The sequence below is a fragment of the Equus caballus genome, chromosome 30 (genome assembly GCF_041296265.1).
Source record: "Equus caballus isolate H_3958 breed thoroughbred chromosome 30, TB-T2T, whole genome shotgun sequence".
Lineage (NCBI taxonomy): Eukaryota > Metazoa > Chordata > Mammalia > Perissodactyla > Equidae > Equus > Equus caballus.
The window spans coordinates 36,149,237-36,171,829 of record NC_091713.1 but is presented as its reverse complement, the minus strand read 5'-3'; the positions used below and the strand labels follow the sequence as shown (position 1 = coordinate 36,171,829).

Below are 22,593 nucleotides of genomic sequence, written 5' to 3'. Positions count from 1 at the left end.
TACCACTTAAAAGAAGATTGATTTTGTAGCAGTCATGAAGTGCACGGTGAAAGTACAGAACAATCAGTATAAAAGTAATAGACTAGACGTCAGCCACGGACTCTATCTGCAGATATCCTTCAACGGACTTCTAGAACAGTGAAAATATTTACAGAGCTGCCCCAGGGTTTTTAATGTTTCACAGATAAATGAGAATAAAATAACAGAGGAGGATTTTTCTCCCCTCTTGCCCTTAAGTTTCTATTTTTAACTCCTATACAGTATCAGATGTAATATCCTGGTGTTCTTTCCCCAGCCCTGGCTCCTGCCCATAAAATACACACATGCTGCAAGAATCCAGCTACGTGGGGGAAGGCTTCCTGCCCAGTTACAGTTATTCTTACTGGGACTAAAACACTGAGAAATTGGTACCTCTCTAGATCAATACTCCACACGTGTTATGGATGGACATGTCTATGGATGGAGTAGCAGAAAGCACCTAATGGACACGAGGGATCGCTCGGGACAGAAACGTGGCGTACCTGCAGGGTTCCCTCTTTGGCAGGACAGAATGTTGGTATAAGGAGTTGCAGAAATCCCAGTGCCAGTTGAAGTTTGGCAGTTGGTTCCTTCCAGCTGTTCTTAAAGGTATTGTCTCCGCAGGGATTAAAAGGGGCTCAGAGTGATGGCTTATGATTTTTACGTTTAGCTGTGTTTTGATTCTTCCCTTTGGAAAATAGAGCAAATGGGATGTCTATCCAGTAGTAAAGGCTTTATGGAGCTCTGTAGAGTTTGATCTCAATGATTGCAACCATCAATAGCTGGTAAAATCAGTGGGGAAAAGTCATGACGTGTGAAGCATACAACTGGATTAACTGATTATTATTACGAATGTCTTACCTCTCATCTGGTTCTGGTGCCATCAGGTAGACAACCCCAGAGAAACAGTGGTGGAGATTCTCAGAGTGATTTCAAGTTTCAGACTGTTTCTAGGTCTCTAGAAGTCCTCATTTGGGGGCTTGCTTATCATGCTCTTAAGTGTGAAGAAAAAGGAGAAAGAGAAAAAACTTTTGAGATTGAAGCTGCCTTTATTTAAAATCCTTTTTCAGTCTAGATCCTTCTTTGAAAAGGGAGACTTGCTGTTGATCATTTTCCATTCCTTTAAAGGGTTAAATGTACTAAAATTTAAAATGTGTAACAAGTAACATGGAAGGGCAGTAAATAAAAATATTAGGACATACTCCATGTTCTTCTCCCTTTACCGAGACGTGGGGAAAAATGTGATCTTTTTTAACTGTCTTTTCTTTTAGAGAAAACTGAATTTACAAAATAGAGGGTAGGAGTGATTATACACGTTATACAAGGCTCTCTGACTTTCAAAGGATCATATAGATTTCACGGAAAAAGCCGAGTTTCTTAACATATAGAAATCATAGTGCATATTGTTCAATATACAGGAAATTGTATTGTCAGGAACTCATCTCCTGCACAGAGCAAAATACTCCTATCTCATAAACAGAATGAAAATTCGAGTGATATCTCTTAATTTATATTATCTATATAACACAATATGAAGTGCAGAATTAGCAATGACTAACGGAAGGAGGACTGTTAATTATCTCATAGTTTTTTCATAAATCAGAGAAGAAATATTTTTCTCTTGAATTATCTAGAATAGGGGCCAACAGCCTATAAAATGAGTACCAAGTAAGCAACTTGAATTCACCCTGTACTGTGTGGATCTTGACAAGGGCAACCTGAAGGAGGGAATTGAGTGTTAATACTGGGCTTTGGGACATCAAACATACACAGTGAGAAAACTCTCACTATACTAGAATTTTTTAAAGTTTATGATCAAAATGGAAATTTTTGGTTGTTCCAAAGCTCTTTATTAATCTTTCTTATTAATACAAATGCATGTACTGCAATAGTTTTCGGTTCTGAAATCATATAGATAGTAGTATTGAAAACTAATAAGATTAATTGTAACAAATGTACCATCTTATATAAAATGTTGATAATAGAGGAAACTGGATGTGAACTCTTGGTATCTTCTCAACTTTTCTGTTAATCTAAAATTGTTCTTAAAAAAAATAAAGTCTTCTAAAAAAGAAACTAACAGGAACGAAACTCCTTTTTGTTTTATTCAGTGTCCTTGTTCTAAGATTGTTTCCATTATCTGTAAGATGTAAGTACTCAGAGGTAAAGCAAATATTAAAATATTCCTGTAATATTTTCCTTGAAAATATCCTATTACTTAACTATTTGAACCATTTCTGGATCTTAGTCCAGATGCCCATTTAATATTTGGTTTATTAGTACCTAACAAGAATAGTACAATGTAGATTTTTATTTCTTCTGTAAGGCAAAAACACATAGAAAATTTCGTGCTCCCTATTATCTCTAATAAGGTTAAACCATATCAAAAATTTAAGATTTTAAATTTAAGAGTGAGACTTAATTTATATTTTACAATTAACTAAGTATTTTCTAAAGCTAAGGACTAATAAATAGCAGGTCTTTGAGACTTTTATTATATATAAGATACAATAAAAATGTGTACATTTTTACAACAGCTGATAATGTGAAATATTATCTTAACTTGAACTGGCTTTTAAAATATTATTTAAAAACTATTTATGCTTATTACCTTAACTTTATTCTTTTAGCTGTTTTACACTTTAACATTAAAAATTTTTTTTTACCCCATTGAAGCCTGTAACAAGTATATTCTAGTTGCTGCAACCTAACACAGTGCTGAGAAATACTGATGCTTAGTCTATTTCTATGACTACTTTGATGACATTTTCTGAGTTTAATTTTTTCACTATGCAGCTATCTTTCAGAGACTGGCATATTGATTTTTCTAATTAATATTCTATGTATCTGAGACAGTATTTTTATTTTCTATTTCCCAAGAAGGGAACAGCACATCCACTCTAAGTGATGTGCGGTTATGTTATCTTATAAATGCTCAAGGTACAGCTTCTAATGTTGAAAAATAGAAAAATAAATTGACCTTGATGAAGTGTGTCTTCTTTTGTCTGTTCCCAGGAAAGTTTATTTCAGGTATTTCTACTGCGGAAATGATTAGCGTTAACAGCCTTTCCCCTCCATTTTATTTTACAGGGTCTCTTCATCTTCCTGATATATGGGGTGTACCACACAGAGGTAAGTCGGCTTGGAGTATCTCAAGGCTGACAGAGTGAATGAGAGAAATGACAGGTTTCTTATCTTGATAACTGAGGAACAAAGTTGGCTTTTCATATGAGTGTCCCACTGCCCTTCATGCATGAACTAGCTTATATGCATCCAGCTTACCATTAAACACTGACACCCTGAATAAAGGGACAGCCTCATTTCTCACAGGCATTGACTAATATTTTACAACTGCCCTAAGTTTTTGAATTTTCAGTCTTTCTTTTAACACTTCACCATACTTGACAGTATTAAAGTTTCACAGTTTAAGTGGCAGAATGCCTATACGTAGTTGCATGGAGTTAGAAAAATACTAATATTTCTTATCTCAAAATGCTCGTTAAATATTGTCCTTCTTTTGAGCAGGCTCAGAGAGGCCTATAAGGATTCGTTAATAACCTTTATGGTTTCAATTGTGAAATTTCTCAGAAAAGCCATTTATTATTTAATTATGAGAAGTTATTTAGCTAGAAATATTGTGAGAAAATTGACTTATTTCATTAAGAAAATGTACTATGTAAATAAATTATTGTCACAGTTCTAGCTCTTTCATGAAGAAATGTCTGTGATTTATAGATACTCTTTGTGATAGTTGCTGGTTTAGATTTTTCCATGCCTAACAGGAAAGTGAGTGCCTTGTGTACATTACACACTCAATAAATATTTGATTTTTGTTGCTCTAACTTTGATTTCAAGGTTGTACTGTGTAATTTTCCCTTAAGAGAAAAACTGGTAACTCTGCACGCGTTTCTCAGTAGGTAGTCTTACTAGGGGAGGGCAGAGTGGATCCTAGCATAGATCCCAGAAGGGCCTGGTGGTCAATTTCTCAAAAATAACACGAGAGGCCAGGCGGCAATACAACGTGGCAAACAGCCTCATTAGCCAGCCTGAGCAGGTATGTGGGCATTTAAGTAACATCTGATGATGATGAAGCCTGTGTGTGGGCGTGTTTTACAGGGCTGCCGCACCTGGATTACACGCGCTTTCCTTTTCCAGTAGCCTTCAGGTAGGTTGGCAGCAACACAACTTTTTTTTTTTTTTGCAACGGTACCTGTATTGCGGTTTCAAAGTAGGCTATTCCTATAAATGCCAAGGACACGTGCCCATTATGACAGTGTTTCCAACCTCAGAGGGATCCCAGCTGCAATCTGTTTTAAGAAACATTGAGCATTTGAAGCTTAAGGCTTTTAGGCAGAATCCAAAGCGCCCCCAGTCACCCGCTTCTGGGTCCGGATTTTGACTCAACACCCGGACTGCACACCGCAAAGCCGAGCAAGCCGCCCCCGCACCCCGCCCCTGCCCAGGCCTCAGTTTCCCCATCTCTCCCTCCAGCCCCTTTCCCCGCAGCACTGCCCCGCGTGTCCACCCGCCGGCGCGGGGCGGGAGGGTGGGGTTCCGCCACCGGAGCGCCTCACCCACGTCCCCCCTCCTTGGGCGCGGCCCACCAATCGTGGAAGCCTCTCTCCCCGTGGCGGTGGGTGGGGGCTTCCGAGGCCCCGCCCCTCGAGCCCGGGGCCGCCCCTCCGCCCAACCGCCCGGGTGATTGACAGGCGGGCCGGGCGGAAGCTGCGGCGCAGGCGCGCCGGCCCCGCCGAGCTCCCCTCCGGCCCGGGCCGGGGAGTTCCCGGCAGGCTCCGCGCCGCGCCTGCGCAGTGCGGGGGAGGCTTTTAATTCCATTGTGGAGAGGACGGCGTTATTTTTATTAACCGGAGGCGGCGGCGGCGGCGGCGGCGGCGGCGGCGGCGGCGGCGGGACCGTAAGTGGGGCGGCCAGCGGGGCGGGCCTTGGGCGCGGGGGGCGGGCGGCGGCGGCGGCGGCGGGCGGGGGTCCGGCCGGGTCCCACGGCCTGCTCTCCCCTCTCCCTCAGCCAGGCCTCGTCCGGGGCATGAAAGTCGGCGGCGGGCTCCTGAGCGGCGGCGGCGGCGGCGGCGGCGGCGGCAGCGGGCCCGGCGGGCGGGCGGAGATGGAGCCCTCGTTCCCCCCGGGCATGGTCCTGTTCAACCACCGGTTGCCCCCGGTCACCAGCTTCACCCGGCCGGCGGCGGCCGCCCCCCCGGCGCCGTGCGTGCTGCCCCCCGCGGCCCCGGCCGCCGAGCCCCCCCCGCCGGCCCCGGACATGACTTTCAAGAAGGAGCCGGCGGCGTCGGCGGCCTTCCCGACGCAGAGGACCTCCTGGGGCTTCCTGCAGTCGCTGGTGAGCATCAAGCAGGAGAAACCCGCCGAGCCCGACGAGCCGCAGCCGCAGCCCCACCACCACCACCACTACGGGGGGCTCTTCGCCGCCGGGGCCGAGGAGCGACCCCCGGGGCTGGGCGGCGGCGACGGGGGCGGCCACGGCGTCATCCAGGACCTCAGTATCCTCCACCAGCACGCCCAGCAGCAGCAGCCACAGCCCCCGCAGCAGCAGCAGCAGCCGCCGCAGCAGCCCGCCCAGCACCCCCGTGACGTGCTGCTGGGCGGCGGCGGCAGGACTGATGACCACCCCGGCCCCGAGGAGCCAAAGCAGGACACTCACGTCAAAAAGGCGAAGAGGCCAAAGCCGGAATCTCAGGGAATCAAAGCCAAGAGGAAGCCCAGCGCATCTTCCAAACCTTCTCTGGTCGGAGACGGAGACGGGGCCATCCTCTCCCCAAGTCAGAAACCTCACATCTGCGACCACTGCAGCGCCGCTTTCCGAAGCTCCTACCACCTGCGGAGGCACGTCCTCATCCACACCGGGGAAAGGCCCTTCCAGTGCAGCCAGTGCAGCATGGGCTTCATCCAGAAGTACCTGCTGCAGAGACACGAGAAGATCCACAGCCGGGAGAAGCCCTTCGGGTGCGATCAGTGCAGCATGAAGTTCATCCAGAAGTACCACATGGAGAGACACAAGAGGACGCACAGTGGAGAAAAGCCATATAAATGTGACACTTGCCAACAGTATTTTTCAAGGACGGACAGACTCTTGAAACACAGGCGCACGTGTGGTGAAGCCATAGCGAAAGGAGCCGCTAGTGCAGAACCTGGGTCAGCAAACCATAACAACATGGGTAACCTGGCTGCGTTGTCTCAGGGAAATACAAGTTCCTCAAGGAGGAAAACGAAGTCGAAGAGCATAGCGATGGAGAATAAGGAACACAAGGCGGGGAAAACAAATGAATCACAAATTTCCAATAACATCAACCTGCAGAGTTACTCTGTAGAGATGCCCACCGCCTCTTCCAGCGGGGGCATAATTGGCACTGGGATAGATGAACTACAGAAAAGGGTGCCAAAACTGATCTTTAAGAAAGGAAGCAGAAAGAATACAGACAAAAACTACCTGAATTTTGTGTCGCCGTTGCCAGACATCGTTGGACAGAAGTCCTTGTCTGGGAAACCAGGTGGTTCCCTTGGCATAGTGTCGAATAATAGTGTGGAGACCATTAGTCTTCTGCAGAGTGCAAGTGGAAAACAAGGTCAAATAGGTAGTAATTATGATGACGCCATGCAGTTTTCAAAGAAAAGAAGATACTTACCAACTGCCAGCAGCAACAGTGCCTTTTCTATAAACGTGGGACACATGGTCTCCCAGCCGTCCGTCATTCAGTCTGCAGGTGTCAGTGTTTTGGACAATGAGGCCCCATTGTCACTTATTGACTCCTCAGCTCTAAGTGCTGACATTAAGTCTTGTCACGACAAGTCTGGGATTCCCGATGAGGTTTTACAGAGTATTTTGGATCAGTACTCCAACAAATCAGAAAGCCAGAAAGAGGATCCTTTCAGTATAACGGAACCTCGAGTGGATTTACACACCTCAGGAGAACACTCAGAACTGGTTCAGGAGGAAAATTTGAGCCCAGGCACCCAAACGCCTTCGAGTGAGAAGGCGAGTATGTTGCAAGAATACTCCAAATACCTCCAGCAGGCTTTTGAAAAATCCACTAATGCAGGTTTTACTCTTGGACACGGTTTCCAGTTTGTCAGTTTGTCTTCACCTCTCCACAACCACACTTTATTTCCAGAAAAACAGATATACACTACATCTCCTTTGGAGTGTGGTTTCGGCCAATCCGTTACCTCAGTGTTGCCGTCTTCCTTGCCAAAGCCTCCTTTTGGGATGTTGTTTGGATCTCAGCCAGGTCTTTATTTATCTGCTCTGGATGCCACACATCAGCAGTTGACACCTTCCCAGGAGCTGGATGATCTAATAGAGTCTCAGAAGAATTTAGAGACTTCGTCAGCCTTCCAGTCCTCATCTCAGAAATTGACTAGCCAGAAGGAACAACAGAAAAACCTAGAGTCCTCCACAAGCTTTCAGATGCCATCTCAGGAGTTAGCTAGCCAGATAGATCCTCAGAAAGACATAGAGCCTAGAACAACGTACCAGATTGAGAACTTTGCACAGGCGTTTGGTTCTCAGTTTAAGTCGGGCAGCAGGGTGCCAATGACCTTTATCACTAACTCGAATGGAGAAGTGGACCATAGAGTAAGGACTTCAGTCTCAGATTTCTCAGGGTATACAAACATGATGTCTGATGTGAGTGAGCCATGTAGTACAAGAGTAAAGACACCCACCAGCCAGAGTTACAGGTAAGGTCCCCAGAGTGACCAGGCTGGAGGTCTTCTAACGTAATTTTGTTTTATTTTGAGAACACTGCCATTGGAATGTTTCTACACGATCCTATTAAGAATAATGTAATGCCCTTTCAATGCAACTTTTCATATTTAGTTTATTTTGTTAGCGTGATTTTAGCTCTGTTTGTATTATGATTTTTAATCAAAATCAATAGATTAAAAATAGTTTGACATTCAAAGTGACAATGTTTAGCAATCAAATTTACATGTATAGATCGTCAGGGACTAGCCCAAAAGTTAAATGCAAAAAAAAAAACAAAACAAAAAAACCCTACAAAAAAACAAAACAAGAAAAACACAAAAAAAACTTTGTTGCTAGGATTAAGGTTATTCTAATTGCTTTACTCTCAGGAAAGTGTAATAACGCATGGGAATTCTGTACGTTATCACTGTAATGGAATATCCAATTTACAGATAGTATGGTATACATTTCATCATTTAAGTAAGGGATCGAAAACATTTCAAATTGCTGTCTCCATCTGGGCTGATCCAAAATTCTGAGATGTTGGCTACCTATATTTTGTTGCAGCTTTTAAATGTACTCTGAACTTCCAAACCACATTCATTCCAGCCTGGTAGAACAAATATTCTTGGATCTTTGATCAAAGCCTGGAATGATAGCTTTAATAGAAGAAGAAGAAAAAGCACCCTCTCCTTATCCCAACTGTAACAAGGCTCTACTTCCATTAAGATCTACTGACATCCAGCACAGTGTTGAAGCCCACGTGGTTGGTTGGTTCCAGTGTTAGAACCCGAGTTGGAATTACATGATTCTTCGAAATTTGGGGTATGCGGTATTTATTATACATGGCCTAAAACATCCTGCTCTTGTCTGTGCTATTACTTATCACCCACACTTCTGTTTTTTTTTTTTTTTTTTTATTCTTACTCTTAACCTGTCCTTTCTTAGAGTTCTGGGCCTGCCTTGTTTCCTCTTCTCCCCATCTTGACAGTTTCAATCTTAGAATGATTTACATTCCAATAGATAATTCATTATGCATTTTATATGCCTTACGGCCTCCAAATACTAAACAATAGGGTAAACATCCCCTCTACCTTTTCTAAAAACAAAACCTGTGCAGATTTCCATGTATAATAAAACCCCACATACTCAGAGCTGTAGATATCATATCAGTAAGGTGGTAATTTCAACTGGTGACATAGCTAGTGTGAGGGATCGTGGTAGTGACGTCAGAACCTCTTTGTGAAATGGCAGCCTTTAATGTACATTTTAGAAGGGTGCATTAGTCAGTATTGTACAGGGGTCTTGTAAAGTCATCAAAACTTGCTATGAACGCTAATTGCCATTTGAAGCTACTGGTAGACAGTGGCTCTGCTCTAAACCACTTTTTAGCAATTGTATTTTTTTCCTGATTATATTTTTTAATGTACTTTGATGTTTATGCTGATGAGTTTTTTATGTACTTTTGGTGATGTTTCAGTCTTATGTACTCTTCTGACGTCAGAAAAGTACCACTGGTTGTTTGCAGTCTTATTGTGTAATCAGCCTACACAGGCTTCCATGTATAATAAAGTAATTAATATTGTGCAAGTGTAAAACACTTCTTTTATGAAAGCAGTGTTTGGAAAATAAGAAATTATTAAAAATGGTTACAAAATACTAGTTAATTTCCTCTCCCCGCTTTCCCCCCTTAAGTCTGCTTTACCAGCTAAAGGGTCACCTATTTGTCATTGCAGGATTCTTAGAAAATGTGTTTAATTCTCCTAAATACGCTCAGTACTAAAAAGTCTGTATTTCTTACCTCGGTAAGTGCGGTAAGTTCTATCGGGTACAGAGTACAAGCTGTAATGGAAGGATGGAGAGGACCTTTACCACTGTATCTCTTCAGCTGTATGACTTTTCTCCAGTGTTTTGTTTTCTACAGGTTTTGAATTTTCTTTAACTTTTATTGTGTGTACTGAATACTGCATATGTATTATTCTGATTGTTTGCTCTAGTTTACTACCAATAAAAGACCTGTTAATCACAAAATTGAAGAAAGGAGATATCACTTAATATGAAGTCACATTTTTCAGATTTTTCTATTAACTACAGTTCATAAAATATTCACATCAGTGGTATAACCTGCAGTTTAGGGACTTGTATTTTTATTGTATTTTTTTTAACTTAAGTATTTCATGTTTCTAGGTTTATTTTATTTGAAAATTGGTTCAATATTTGTGTTTGTGGCGCACTATATGGAAGAAGAGAAATTTAATGTGTAAATTAAGAACATGTTTTGTTGAAATTGGGTTAGCCATCCTAAATATTATTCCAGAGAGAGTATTTATTGAGGCTTCATTTTAAATCAGTTTCCAATGTCTTTTGGTTCTAGGTGCATCCTTTTTGCCTCAAAAAAGGTTGTAATAAAATAACAGTATGCCACAAATAAAAATGGTCTTGAGCATTTTTAGTAGGAAAGAAGTATCGTGAAACCGTAGTTAATGTTAAAAGAAGGTTAGAAGCGTAGATATTAGAAGGAAAGAGCTAAGAACGTGTAAATGTTGAAGATGCGGAACACATGTTTCAACATTAGTATGTATGTTCAGTTTTAAAGATGCGGGAGAAGAGATTGTAGATGTCTGTAAAATCATGAGAAAACTGCTTTGAAATTGAGTGGTTACAAATGTTGAGGAATTAGGAGTAAAAATATTAAAGGGAAGAATAGGCCCCTTTGCCTTTTTCATACATGATACTGTTGTAGGGAAATGATAAATTATTTTAAGCTAAACATGGCTTTCTATGTGGAGAAATACCTACTTGTGGGCCCGTAAGATTAGGAAAAAGTAAATTAGCTTTCTCTTTGCCAAGGTTATTCTCTAGATTTGGTCATTTTCTTGAACAAGTGTGCTCAGCAGAATCTCACCCATTCTGCGTTGATGCCCACCTGGAGCTCTGCACAGATGCATTCTCTGCTCTACATTAACCCTGTCATTTTAACTTTTTCCCACCCACTCCTTTTTTTTTTCCTTCTGTGGAATGTTTGTATCTAAATATCATTTTAAAGTTAAGGTTTCTACTTTGAAGGTGTTAGAGGAGAAAGTAGGAAACTGGGCTTTGCATTTCTGTTGTGCTGCTGTCAATTCAGGGTAAGGGCCACCATAGTTTAGCAGTTGCTGGTCAGTAATTTGTGAAGAAATTCAATAATGAGAAGAGAAAAATGTGAAAAAAAATCTGTGCTTAAAATCTTTTAATGTTTTTTGGAAATTGCAAACGTTAATACAAATATTTCTACCTCAAATTTAGGTTTTTTGCATTACACTAATCAGATGAGAGAGACAGGAATTTTTGTTCATTCCTGGTATCTGACATTTTGTAGTTATTTGCCATGAGTAGCATTTAAGCCTGAACTGGGTGACAGTTTGAGCAATATGGCCTTGTGAGGACACACGTCATCCTTAGCTTCCAAATTCATAGGTTCTTATTAAACTGAAGAACTTCCCTAAAAAAAAATTAGCTTCTGAACTTCAAAGTTATATTTTTAGAGTAGACTACATCTGAAGACTATCATTTTCTGAGTTTTATGGTCTTCGTGTCTTCTACGATACTGAATGACAGGCTCTCATTTTTAAAATGTCATGGAAGATTCCTTTGTTAGTGCTCTGATAGGATCCAGGCGTCACGCTGCCTGAGGCCATGTCAGCTGTGGTCCATGCGTATTTCTGTTACAGGGTCCCTCCTGCTGGTCAAGAGGAGAGAGCTGTGGTGGTGTGCTGGGCTGCTTGTACCCTCTGAGATGATGGAGAGTTCCTGATAGATGTTGAGGAAAAAATGTTCTCTTACTTCCAGTTGTTACATTTTTTATGTCCTTATAATTTATCGCTTGAAATGAACATGAGCATGAAGACCACATCTGGGAATTTTGTTGTCTTAACTCTGGATCAAAAAAATCCTCTGTGAGATTATAGTTAGTTTTAAAAGAGATTGTTCCCATAAAGAGGGCATATGCTTTTAAAATTACTTTTGCTTTCTTTGTACCTATTTTGCTTTTTAAAAAAGTATTTACTGTATGTGACTAACTTAAGTAGATTTTACTTAAATTCTTGATGAACCTTTGGCTCACTCTAGGGAAGAAGTGCACAACATTTTTAGGGTCCGAGACTCTGTGGGCAGCTGATGATAGAATTGGTGCCTCCCTACTCCCATACATTAGCAGAAATAGGTTTGCATGCGAAAATTTACAAGCCAATCTAGATGCTCACAGGAACCCTCCCTAAAAAGTTCTTAACCTTTGCACCCCAAGTTAAGAATCCCAGCCTTAGAAGACTGCCTAAATATTGAAATTTTGTTATACAAATAAATTAGTCAATACCTAAACTAGAAAAGCTTCAACTGGTAGGGTCCTTTACAGTTTCTTTATCTGCAATTCAATCAATTACTTAGCATTTATGGAATACATTTAGGTTACGTAAACCCATAGAGTTTTATGATAAGCTGGTCAGATAGTGAGCTGAATAGAATTTAGAGTTGTTTGCACAGTTTCTTATTTGACAACAAGGCCCGTAGAGATGCTAGACTTGACAATAGTTCAGTATTTTCCGTGAACAAAGAAGTGTGTGAAGAGTGTGTAGTGACTACAGTCAACCACTGCGGTTGTTTACACAGAACTTGCTTACGTATCTTGGCAAAAATGAAAGCCCGCACCGTTTTACCTGAAAGGAATAGTGTTGAGTTCTGAAGAACATGAAGACTACTTCATGCAGCCTGCGTGTGACTAGCTAGGTTGAAACGTTCTGTGCAAGATAAGCCTTGTAAAGCATGTTATATGTTGAAGTAGGTTGTCTCTCGGGAAATGGAGATCAATAGCTGGAGGAGATTGTTTGTAAAGATCTGGACGTTATGCTCCAAAGGGGAAAGTGTGTTCCCTGTGTTTGTGGGGAATCAAAGAAGAATGGGCAGAGGTTGTCGTGAAGGGAGGTAAGGGATATCTTAGAATGGAGAAGAAAAGGAATAGGTTTTGAAGGAAAATAGGAAATACGAATTTACTCGGATATTGACGGGAGTCCCTGGAAAATTTAAGTAACTAGAAGAGATCTGTGATTGGAAAACTCTGTTCTTATTTTGTCATTCTTTTAGTTCAGACTTCTTTTGGTACTTTGGTTTGATGTGAACTTTAGTACTATTGTGGAACAATTAATAAATAACTCTTAACAGACAACTGTGGTGAGCTTCTGTTTACATTCCCAATCTAGGAAAAAGGTGGCTAATCTTTGTGTTTATATATTAAATCTTTTCTTTAGTAACTCATAAAATCACACAGCTTCCATTGGTTGGTGAGAATTTCAAATAAATTTTCTTACCAAAACAATTGCAGTCAAAATTACTGTCATATGTGATTAAGTGATTGCACAGAATTTAGGAATTCAGACAAAAACCACATCCCCAACCCTCCAAAAAAAGAAATTTACAAGTGCAGTGTATAAAGGCAAATTGTGTTAGGACAAAGGAAAAGTGTGAGTGATTGTAAAAAGTTGGAAACTCCCTAATTAATATTAGTTTTTAAGTTTACTTTGGAAAGTATTGTTTAATTTTAACTTGTGACTGGCTTATTTGTTCGTTCTACTTTAAGTAAGAATATTGTTTTATAAGCATTTTCTGTTGTAAAGTTGGTCTGAACTGGGAGCTAAAGTTTTAACCTTGCGTTTTGGGGTAAATACAGCTTTTTAAGTCTGGAAGGACATTTTTAGATTAATTTTCAGAGCAGATTGCAAAACTGAATGACAAGGTCAGCACCATGACTGTTTGATGTCTGGTTGCGCATAAGCGAGGCTCTTGCTGTGAGGAAGCCAAGTGCAGACGTGAGAGAGAGTTCTCCTTTCTGGAGGAGAATGAGAACTGTCAGTGGGTGTCATTGTGGGTCTCCGCGAATAGATACCCATGACCTTGATCACTTCAGCGGTGGAACTGGGAACATCCTTTCTGAGGCTGCAGTTTCTTACTTCGTGGCCCCGAACAACTAAAGTGCTTAGCAGAGATTATGAAGCAGACTGGACGAGACCTAGAGTTTTCCTCTTGCAAATGGATAAGGTACCGGAAGGGAAATTACTATGAAAACGTTTGCATTTCATAGACCCAATATGTAAATTTTACTCAGTCATAAGCACAGCATTAGAAAACCGAGCAAAGTTCATAGCACTGCATAAAGGCATTAAAACGTTTTTAAAAATCGACCTTGCACTACTTTCCACTGTTAGAAGTAGCCTTTCAATGAACATCTTAAAATTACGTTAATATTGTTAGGGATTATGTTTGTAAGGCAAGTTGCTGTGGAATTTTATTCCTTTGGATTTGGGAGACAATGCTGCAGAAGTTCCAAACGTTTAATTTTTTTTTTTATGAAGTCTGCTAAGATATTGTAGATATTTCTATACTTAGTCACATTCGGAATAGTTAGCTGTGTATTGTTTTATGAGTGTTTATGTCAGTAATTTAGCTGATCTCTTAGTGGTTTAGTTTAGAAAATCTGCAACAGTAATCTGAAACCATTACTCTTAACTTTTTAAATTGCCTCATTTTTACTAAGGAAAAGATTAGGTTGTGACTAGACTTAGCCTAGTTTGTTCAGGATTTATTTGAATATGATAAGCTATGAATGTCGAACTTAGTGTAGAAAACAGAGTATTAAAGTTGTTGTGACAGGTTTGTGTTGGAAAGGGAAGGAAGGACTGTTGTGTAAGGAGAGTGGGAAGGGGTCTGAGGAGGTTGATGTCAATGGACTTGTTTCCCACGGCCACGCAGCTACCAGACCTTCCAGATTTCAACTAGAAGTGTTTGGAGGACTCGTCACGTCCCCATGAACTGTCAGGGTTCCTGCCGGGGAATCCCAGGAGTGTGGTGTGAAGCCAAGATTCAAATGTGATCTGGGGAGATTTCTAGGGAAGACTGGTAGAATGAATAGAAAACTACAGGTTTTCATTTCGTTCCCTCTTTGATTTTGTTAACCCTCTGAAACAAATTGATGTTTGGCAAGGAGAGAAAGGTGGTATCGATGATTGATAGAATGGTATTTTTGCCGATAATGCTAGTGTGTGTGACCCATAAAAGGAGACAAGGTGGTACTACTTGGGAAAAGATGGGCGAAAATGGAGTGCCTTGCATAATAGTATATTTCTAATAAGTACATTTAAATTTTCTGTCTTGAAACTTGAGATTTTGAATTACTGTCATTCAGTATGGGTAAACATCTTAATTTGGAAAAAATAGTATCACAAACAACTAGTTTGTAATACAAGATAAAAGAACATTTTCATTCTCAGCTAAATATTAAGTAGTAAAGAAAGATTTATAAGGGGGAACATTTTTTTTGCTTTTAAATCCTGTCTCTTCATTTATGTATGTAATTTAAAGCTTATACAACATGTAAGTAAAATGTTTTAGAATTGGATGTATGATTATGAGAGAATTTCAAGGCTTCCCATAGCATTTAACGATGGAAATTATTTTTCTGATTTCCAAACCCAAAATAAATAATATGCATTTTATGATTTAATAAGAAATGATCACTCTAGATTATATTTAGTCATTCACCCAGCTGAACCAGTACTCCATCTGGAACTAAAATACAAAAACATCTTGAACAGCCTGAAAGTACTGTTTGTTAAAAATGTTCAGTACTGAAATATCAGTTGGAATTTTGGCAGCTGAATGTGAGAGCAGAAATGCAAAATATTTGTAGAATTGCCTTTCATATTTCAGTCAGTGATTTTGTTTACAAACCATGTACAAATAATTATTTGGATGGTCATATTTATTCTCACCACCTCCCTGCCCCCATGTACTTGCTTTGTAATAAAATATTCAGAATACAAATTACTGGGGCTGAATATACTAAAAAAAAGTTATATTTTCCGATGGAATACTAGCAAGAGCAGATGGTGGGGACATTGGTCAGCAATAAATAAGATTAATGTGTTTGGAGCTATTAAGATTGTGAAGAGAAAGGAAAGAAGTTTAGCCTATCAGTAGGAAGCAAGCCACTGCCTGAACCTGAATTGACTTGGGTTTTGAAAAGCTTATTTCTGGTAAACATGCCAAAAAATTGAGCTTCAGAGAACAGAGATTATTTGTGAAATTCTTTATTCGTGTAAGGTTTAAGGTATATCCAGTTTCTCCCTGTGATTTGAGAATACCCACTTCATATCTTTTAGGAGGCTTTTAAGTAAGTGTTGGACATCAGCAGTAGTTTGAGTTTTTAATAAAATTTAAGTCAAAGATGTTTTTTTGAGGAAAGCTGAAATTTTTCACTTGATAAAATTACGATGCATTTTTCCTAGAAATGTCAAGGTGAAAAATCAATACTTCAAAGATACTGAGTAAAAATTTACATTGTGAACACGTGAATGAATTATCCTTTAAAAAATGATCACTATAGTGCATTTGAGTAGAAGAGGACAAAGAAATCATAAACTTAGTTTAGCTTTGGAAATGGATGTCTTAAAAATTCTGTTGTTCCCTTCTGCCATTTGTTCTATGAAGCCATTAGTGAAACCTATTAACTTATTAATTTATAAATGAATTTGTTTTAGTTATATTTTTTCTTGTATAAAGTGTCACTTGATTTTAAATTAGGAATAAAAAGAGGTGTTTTGATAATTTTATAGTTGTAATTTGCTGATTTGATTTAAAACTGCCTTTTGTGATAAAAATAAATGGAGCATTTTACTGTTACCAGGGGCTCTCATAAGTAAACATAATTTTTAAGTTGGAAATGACGATGCTCAGTGCTCCTCTTCATTTTGGTCCTGATTACGTTATTATCCAAGTCGAAACTGGAGGGTCAATTGGCTGGTCTTGAACTTGGAATACATACGGATTCTCTCCTCCATTTAGCTACATTTTTTTTTAAGATGAGGGGTTGCATTTGTTTATTCTATCTCTTTAGCCTCTTTTTTGTTGTTGTGGCTGTGGTGGTGGTTCTTTTTGGAGGAAGACTGGCCCTGAGCTCACATCTGTGCCCATCTTCCTCTACTTTATATGTGGGACGCCTGCCACAGCACGGCTTGATAAGCGATATGTAGGTCTGCACCTGGGATCTGAACTGGCGAACCCCGGGCCGCCAAAGTGGAACGTGTGAACTTAACCGCTGCACCACCGGGCCGGCCCCTCCACTTAGCTACTTTTAATCTCGTAATTTTCAGCTGCTCCTGTTCTACCAACTACTAAATTCAGAGGTTGTGTATGTGCTGCATTGTATTAAGTAATGTTACAGCAGAATAACTGGAAAAGAGAGCTTTTGCTAATCTATTATTAAAATCAGACACATTAGTCATTAGTATTTTGTATTACTTAAGTGGCAATCAGAAATGAAGCTGAATGTATTTTTTAATATTACACATTGCAGTATGTTACTTCCCAAAGAAGACCAAAAGGTATATAAATGATCATTGCATTATGGAAAAGGTGCCATGTGAATATGAGATTATTTAGTACTGGGATTTGCAGATTGTTAATTCCATGAGGTATTCCATGCCTCTTACCAGCCTGAGGACTGAGAGGGCAGCAGCACAGAGAAGTGTGGCAGGTCCTCTTCGTTAGCAAATAACTCGTCCAGTTAGTCCTCTCGGCCCTGACTCTCCTCTCAGTGCAGAGCTGTTTTAGATGCTGCCCAAATGCACTCTCTGATTGTGTGGGGCTGGCTATGTGAGGTGGGCCAGCAACACCGACATCACCTAGGAGCGTGTTAGACACCGGAGTCTCAGCCCCCAGGCTCACTGAATCAGAGTCTGAATTTTAGCAAGAGCCTCCAGGAACGTTACACCTTGAGAAGCACCGTCCTAAAGCTTTGGCCTGTGCTGTGGCACTTTCTCCTGAGCCTTCTTGTCTCATCGCTAATCAAGATCCATCTGAGTCCCCCACGTCGTTACTTCAGATTTCACCATTTAGTTTTTCTTTTTTGTTCACTTTTCTTATTATTGAAATTTAATTGATGTATAACCCTGTGTTTGTTTTAGGTGTACAACATGATGATTTGGTGTATGTATATACTGTGAAATGATCACTACAATAAGTCGGGTTGACACCCATCACCACACATAGTTATAATCTCTCGTTTAGTTTTTTAAAATCAATCCACTGAGCAAAGTCTGGGTGCCCACTACATGGCAGGCACTATGCTAGGTGACAGGGGTGAAAAGAAAACAGAATTAAACATCTTTAAATCTAGTGCAGGAGCCGGGTGGACAAACACATCACGTGATGAGGGGTAGGGTGAGCACCAGGAAGAGACGTAAAGGGACTAGAGAGAGCGAGTGAGGTTGTGTGCTCCTTCAGAGGGCAGTCCTGGCAGGGTAACGTGGGAACAGAGACCAAAGGAGGGAGGAAGGTGAATCTGGAGGAGAACACTAGGGTGCTGATAACGGACCGTGAGCATAAAAACGTCATCGGTGATAATTACACTCGTGTGGCCTAGCTCGCGTCACCTGTGTGCTGGAGGTGGGAGGAGTCTTTTCATATCGCTGGGGAAGAGCGGAGACCCAGGGAGGGAAGGGACCTGCCGTCTCCTAAGGTTACACCGTGGGTGGAATTGGTCAAACCCCTTCTTGGGTCTGCATCTTGTGGGTTTGTTTTGTGTTTAACTCGACTGTTCTGCCTTCTTTCTTCAGAGGTCCTTTCGCCTCTGAAGATGCGTATAAAAAGCTTTAATAGACCTCATTTAAAATCTTGGCTCCGGCACTGAATAGCAGTCGAGTTCCTTCGTCTTCCTGACCCTGCAGTTTCCTCATCTGTGAAGAGGTGCAGGTGGCACCCACCGTGGGACGGGGGCTCCTGACTGTTCGGAGGCGTCAACAGTGCCTACTGGGTCAGTATGTGACCGGTCCAGGGGTTGCGTGTGCACTGCGCAAGGCTCTCGTGGGGACGGAGACACCAGAGGAATGACCAAGTCAGCAGGTCTCAACGCAGAGCAGTTTGGCCACCTAGGGGATGATAGGCCATATCTGGAGACATTTTTGGTTGTCACAACTTGGGGTCAGGTTGTGTGCTACCGGCGTCTCATAGGAAGAGACGAGGGATGCTGCTAAACATCCTGCAATGCCCGGGACAGCCCCCCACGGCAAAGAATTATCCAGCCCAGGGTGTCAGTGGAGCTGAGGTGCAGAAAGTCTGCTCTGCACGGTGTGCCACTCTGGGGCTAGTCTGGGAACAGATGGGGGATCTTCTGGAATACTTAAGATAACCTGACAATTACTACTTAAGAAACGAATATAGGGCTCAGGCGTGGTTAGAGATGGGACAATTTTTAGTGAGAAGCTTTCCTAGGAAAAACTCCTTGGGCCTACCTGATTACATTATTTAATTTTTAAGCTTGTTTTTAAGCAAATTGCCCTTTTATTCCTGATCATTGTGTCTGACAACCCTGTTGGTTAAGTGAAGAAACTTACTGCTTCTTAAATTCTAAATTAAAATCACTGATGGAATATCGAGGCATTTGCAGGCTTCACTCAAAGCTCTGATAATTCTGTATATTCTGGATAATTTCCGGCTCACTAATTATGATGATAGATTTAGGATTATTATGTGGTATTTAGAGTTTGAGATCAGCCTGATTTCTTTAATGAGAATAAATCTATTTGTGGCTAACTAAAGTTCCCTGTTTATATGAATTGTATGTTTATAGCTAACATTTAAAAAATCCATCAGTCAAGGCAGTGGTGCCTAATCTCTCTTTTATTCCAAGACTTTGTTTCTTCTCTTTAAGAAAGCAAGCTCCTCCCTTAAAGACAAGTCTTACTTTGTGTGCATTATCTGAGTGATGCCTTTATGGGCGTGCAGCCGTGGCATGGGCTTGAGCAGCAGGTCAGCAGCAGCTCCTGATCCAGGCGGAGGAGGGAGGAGGCGTGTCGTTAGGAGGAGTGGCTTATTTGTGACTTGAAATGTCATCCGTTGGAATGTCTGATTTTGGAGCTGCATAAACCAAAAGAACGCCCGATGGCTGTGTGCCCTGTCATCCTGGGGCAGAGTGTGCACAGAGACAGAGCGTGCAGCCTGAAGACCCGAGGGCTGCTCATGGAAGTGCCACAGGCTGCTGGTGGCGGTTGGACACGACCATTTATTGAGCAGCTACCTGGTGCCAGAGATTTTGCAAACTCTGCCCCATTTGATTCTCCCGACAAGCCCGAAAGGCAGGGTAATATCAATCTCATTTCACAGACGAGCAAATCGGGTTAGGAAACTTCCACCAGAGAAACACCGGAAACGGTGGAGCAAGAAGGCAAACATGGACTTGGCTTGACGCTTTCCACCACTCACAGTCAGCCTGGCGCCACGTTCCTGCGTGATGGGATAGAAAGGGCCCCAGCCTTTCCAGAGGCTGATTCTTGAAGCACGTGCCGGCTCCAGAACTCGTGAGCCGTGTGACCCAAAGGAGACTGCGAAACCTTTCTAGATCACTTCTGCCCACAGATGTCAAAGTGCTGGCCTGCCTGGTTCTCAGGACTGCTGTGCCCATCACCGCAGAGAACAGGAAGCTGCCCTGTGATAGGTGAGGTCTGTGCCCCAAGAAATCCTGACCTGCCCGATTAGCGGAAAAGTGGTCGACTGGCATGACCGGGCCGACTGAATGACCAGGAGTGAAGGCTTTCTATTTTCACTCCTCCTTCTTTACAGAATCTTCCCACGTCCTGCTTGTGACTCCCCCGTGAGGCCGTGTCGATGCTGTTGGGCTCAGCTGTTTGTCTGCAGTTTGCAATGTGTATAGTTTATGGTGCTAATATTTGCAGTTTGCACACTGCAGAAGTTTCAGGAAAGCAAATTTTGTAACATGAGAAAGATTATTCTCTGTCTCTACGATATTCAGATTATTTTTGAAGTTTCCATTGGAAAGATGAATATGAAGGAAATTTAGTATAAATATTAACCACCTTCCTCATTTTGTTTCCCCAAAATGTAACAATTTATAGAAACACTTGGCTCTTCTTGTTATCCTGTCATAGCATTCTTGCCTAATAAATATTAATAAGTAGATAAAGGAAAATATAATTTTCTCAAAAATAGAAGTTGCATCCTGATGTCAGCGTTGTCTATATATCATGTAGTTTGATTTGTTTTCAGAGTAACTACTTTAGAGGAAAAAAAGAAAATAAACGATATATCTGAGAGTAAAAACTCTAGTGGTTATATATAACTGTATTTTTTGAATTATAGTCTATTGAGGAATCTTTTCTGAAGCAGTTTAATATAGGACTGACTTAGAGAATGAACTGAGAAGTCGAAGATAATTTCAGAATGTTTTGAAATTTTTTAAAGCAAAAGTGCCACGGTTTTCTCCTGCTTGTGTTTATAATCTGATGACTGTTTTTTTGGGGGGGGGGGGGGATTCCTTATTATTTAGCCAGTTAGCTGATTTAATCTTTTCCAAAAAATTGGTAGAAGGGAAAACAAATTTGTTGCTTGTATTTGGGATTTGACTTCAGTATTCTAAGTATGTGAGTGTCAAGCATAAAACATAATTGAGGAGATTATAGACACTTCTAAATGCAAACCAGTAGTTATTGTTATTAAGATGCAACTCATATTTTTTAATTTTTAAGGCTTTAATTTGACTAGTATGCTTGGCGATTTTTAGCAAAAAAAATTTTAAAGATGGCTAAGATTAATAATAATATGATAGTTCTATGTAACAGATTTGCTACATTGTTGAGACCTCCCACTCTAACATGCTGACATACACCAACCAGTCTTTTCCAGTGGATTTAATGCCATCAACTTTTACAAAGGTGATTTTCAGTATTAGCTTTTTAAAATGAAAATTTCCCAAAAAATGAATAAATACACGAGCATTTATAATAGTCCATGTTTCAGATACTCTGCGCTGCTGAATAGATCCTAACATCAGCCAGATATGTTTTGCCCTCGGTCACGGGGGAGATCAATAGAATTGATCAACGTAAAATCAGTTTCTGTTGGTGGCAAGGCAATTTTATATCACTTGCCTAGTGGGGCGGTATTTCCTTTACATACAAAGGGTTACTGACTAGGTATGTTTGGTAAAAGACCAAATGTTACGATTTTACATTTCAACTCAAAAATTTCTCCACTTTCAATGTTTCAGTTTTTAAAATATGAAATCACTCCATAACAGTATTTGTGGCATGCCAGGCACCACTAGCTGCTGACACTGAAGTTAGATCAGAATGGTCCTTCCTCTCGAGCTTCACTGAAGTCTGGTGAGGAAGAAGGGTGTAATGAGAGAAGGAAGTGAGGATGCTCTGGGTGTGTATGGGTGGGAATTTGCCCTGGCTTAGGACTCATGGAGACGTGAAAGATGAGGACTTAGGCAGCCAAACAGTAAGTGCAGAGAAAACAAGTGCCAAATTTGAGAACGGCCATGACTGTGTAGCCAGTGGTGCCAACCGGAATGAACAGGACAGCAATGGGAAGTGGATTACGGGATTGGGGTGGAATCCAAGCCGGATGGAAGGGACAGGGACAGGGGAGAAGGAAAGAGCACTCAGGGGGTTCGAAAACAGCTGTGGTAGAACTAGATGAGTAAGCCAGAAGAGGAGGCTGCAGTCAGAGCGGAAGGCCAGAATTCACGTCAGAGAGAGAGCAGGTCTGGGTCTGACGAGGCCTCGGGTGCCTCTGTGTGGGACGTGATCGAATTGGCGCAGGGCGGGATAAAGCTGGAGGTAGGGTGGTTGAGAACATGAGGGGCAAAGTGTTGGATGGCTGGTTCGCCTGCACCTTGAAGATACTCAGAAGGATGGCAGGACTTGGAGAGGAGAGGAGCGAAGGAGGTGAGGAGAGGTGGTTCATAGATGTCAGCCAGGACAAGTGGTGGAGGAGATACCCAAATGCCAAGAGGCGCAGGGAAACTAGTTCAC

The 22,593-nt window shown here is 41.4% G+C and overlaps 1 protein-coding gene, 1 long non-coding RNA gene and 1 other non-coding gene across 6 annotated transcripts in view; 2 read left to right on the top strand and 1 right to left on the bottom strand.

The window, feature by feature from the left end:
* Nucleotides 1–663, bottom strand: part of LOC111771299 (uncharacterized) — a 54,339-nt gene extending 53,676 nt beyond the window's left edge. Inside the window, exon 1 of the long non-coding RNA XR_002805060.2 lies at nucleotides 522–663. This is a non-coding gene — a long non-coding RNA (uncharacterized lncRNA). The remainder of the gene's footprint in view (nucleotides 1–521) is intronic.
* Nucleotides 511–4,269, top strand: ZNF281 (zinc finger protein 281). 2 transcript variants are annotated; one of them, XR_011434221.1, is made up of 4 exons: nucleotides 514–627; nucleotides 2,130–2,167; nucleotides 3,109–3,150; nucleotides 4,135–4,269. It is a non-coding gene; the product is annotated as a zinc finger protein 281 (transcript). The 2 variants fall into 2 exon arrangements; XR_011434222.1 differs by lacking the exon at nucleotides 2,130–2,167 and having other exon boundaries at nucleotides 511–627.
* Nucleotides 4,270–4,733: 464 nt separating this feature from the next.
* Nucleotides 4,734–20,875, top strand: LOC138915002 (zinc finger protein 281). Of its 3 annotated transcripts, none has more exons than XM_023632509.2 (3): nucleotides 4,734–4,933; nucleotides 5,045–7,728; nucleotides 18,376–20,875. In XM_023632509.2, the coding sequence occupies exons 2-3, from the start codon at nucleotides 5,063–5,065 to the stop codon at nucleotides 18,413–18,415; spliced, it is 2,706 nt and encodes a 901-aa protein (XP_023488277.1). In that variant the 5' UTR covers nucleotides 4,734–4,933; nucleotides 5,045–5,062; the 3' UTR covers nucleotides 18,416–20,875. The 3 variants fall into 3 exon arrangements, with proteins under 3 accessions (XP_023488277.1, XP_070111946.1, XP_070111945.1); XM_070255844.1 differs by having other exon boundaries at nucleotides 4,845–4,933; nucleotides 5,049–7,728; XM_070255845.1 differs by lacking the exon at nucleotides 18,376–20,875 and having other exon boundaries at nucleotides 4,824–4,933; nucleotides 5,045–9,766.
* Nucleotides 20,876–22,593: the final 1,718 nt, after the last annotated feature.

Excerpts from the sequence above, each read along its gene's own strand:
- LOC138915002 (XM_023632509.2), top strand. The coding sequence starts at position 5,063 with ATGAAAGTCGGCGGCGGGCTCCTGAGCGGCGGCGGCGGCGGCGGCGGC. Across the intron at positions 7,729-18,375 it reads CCCACCAGCCAGAGTTACAG|AGGTCCTTTCGCCTCTGAAG; the intron begins GTAAGGTCCCCA and ends TTCTTTCTTCAG.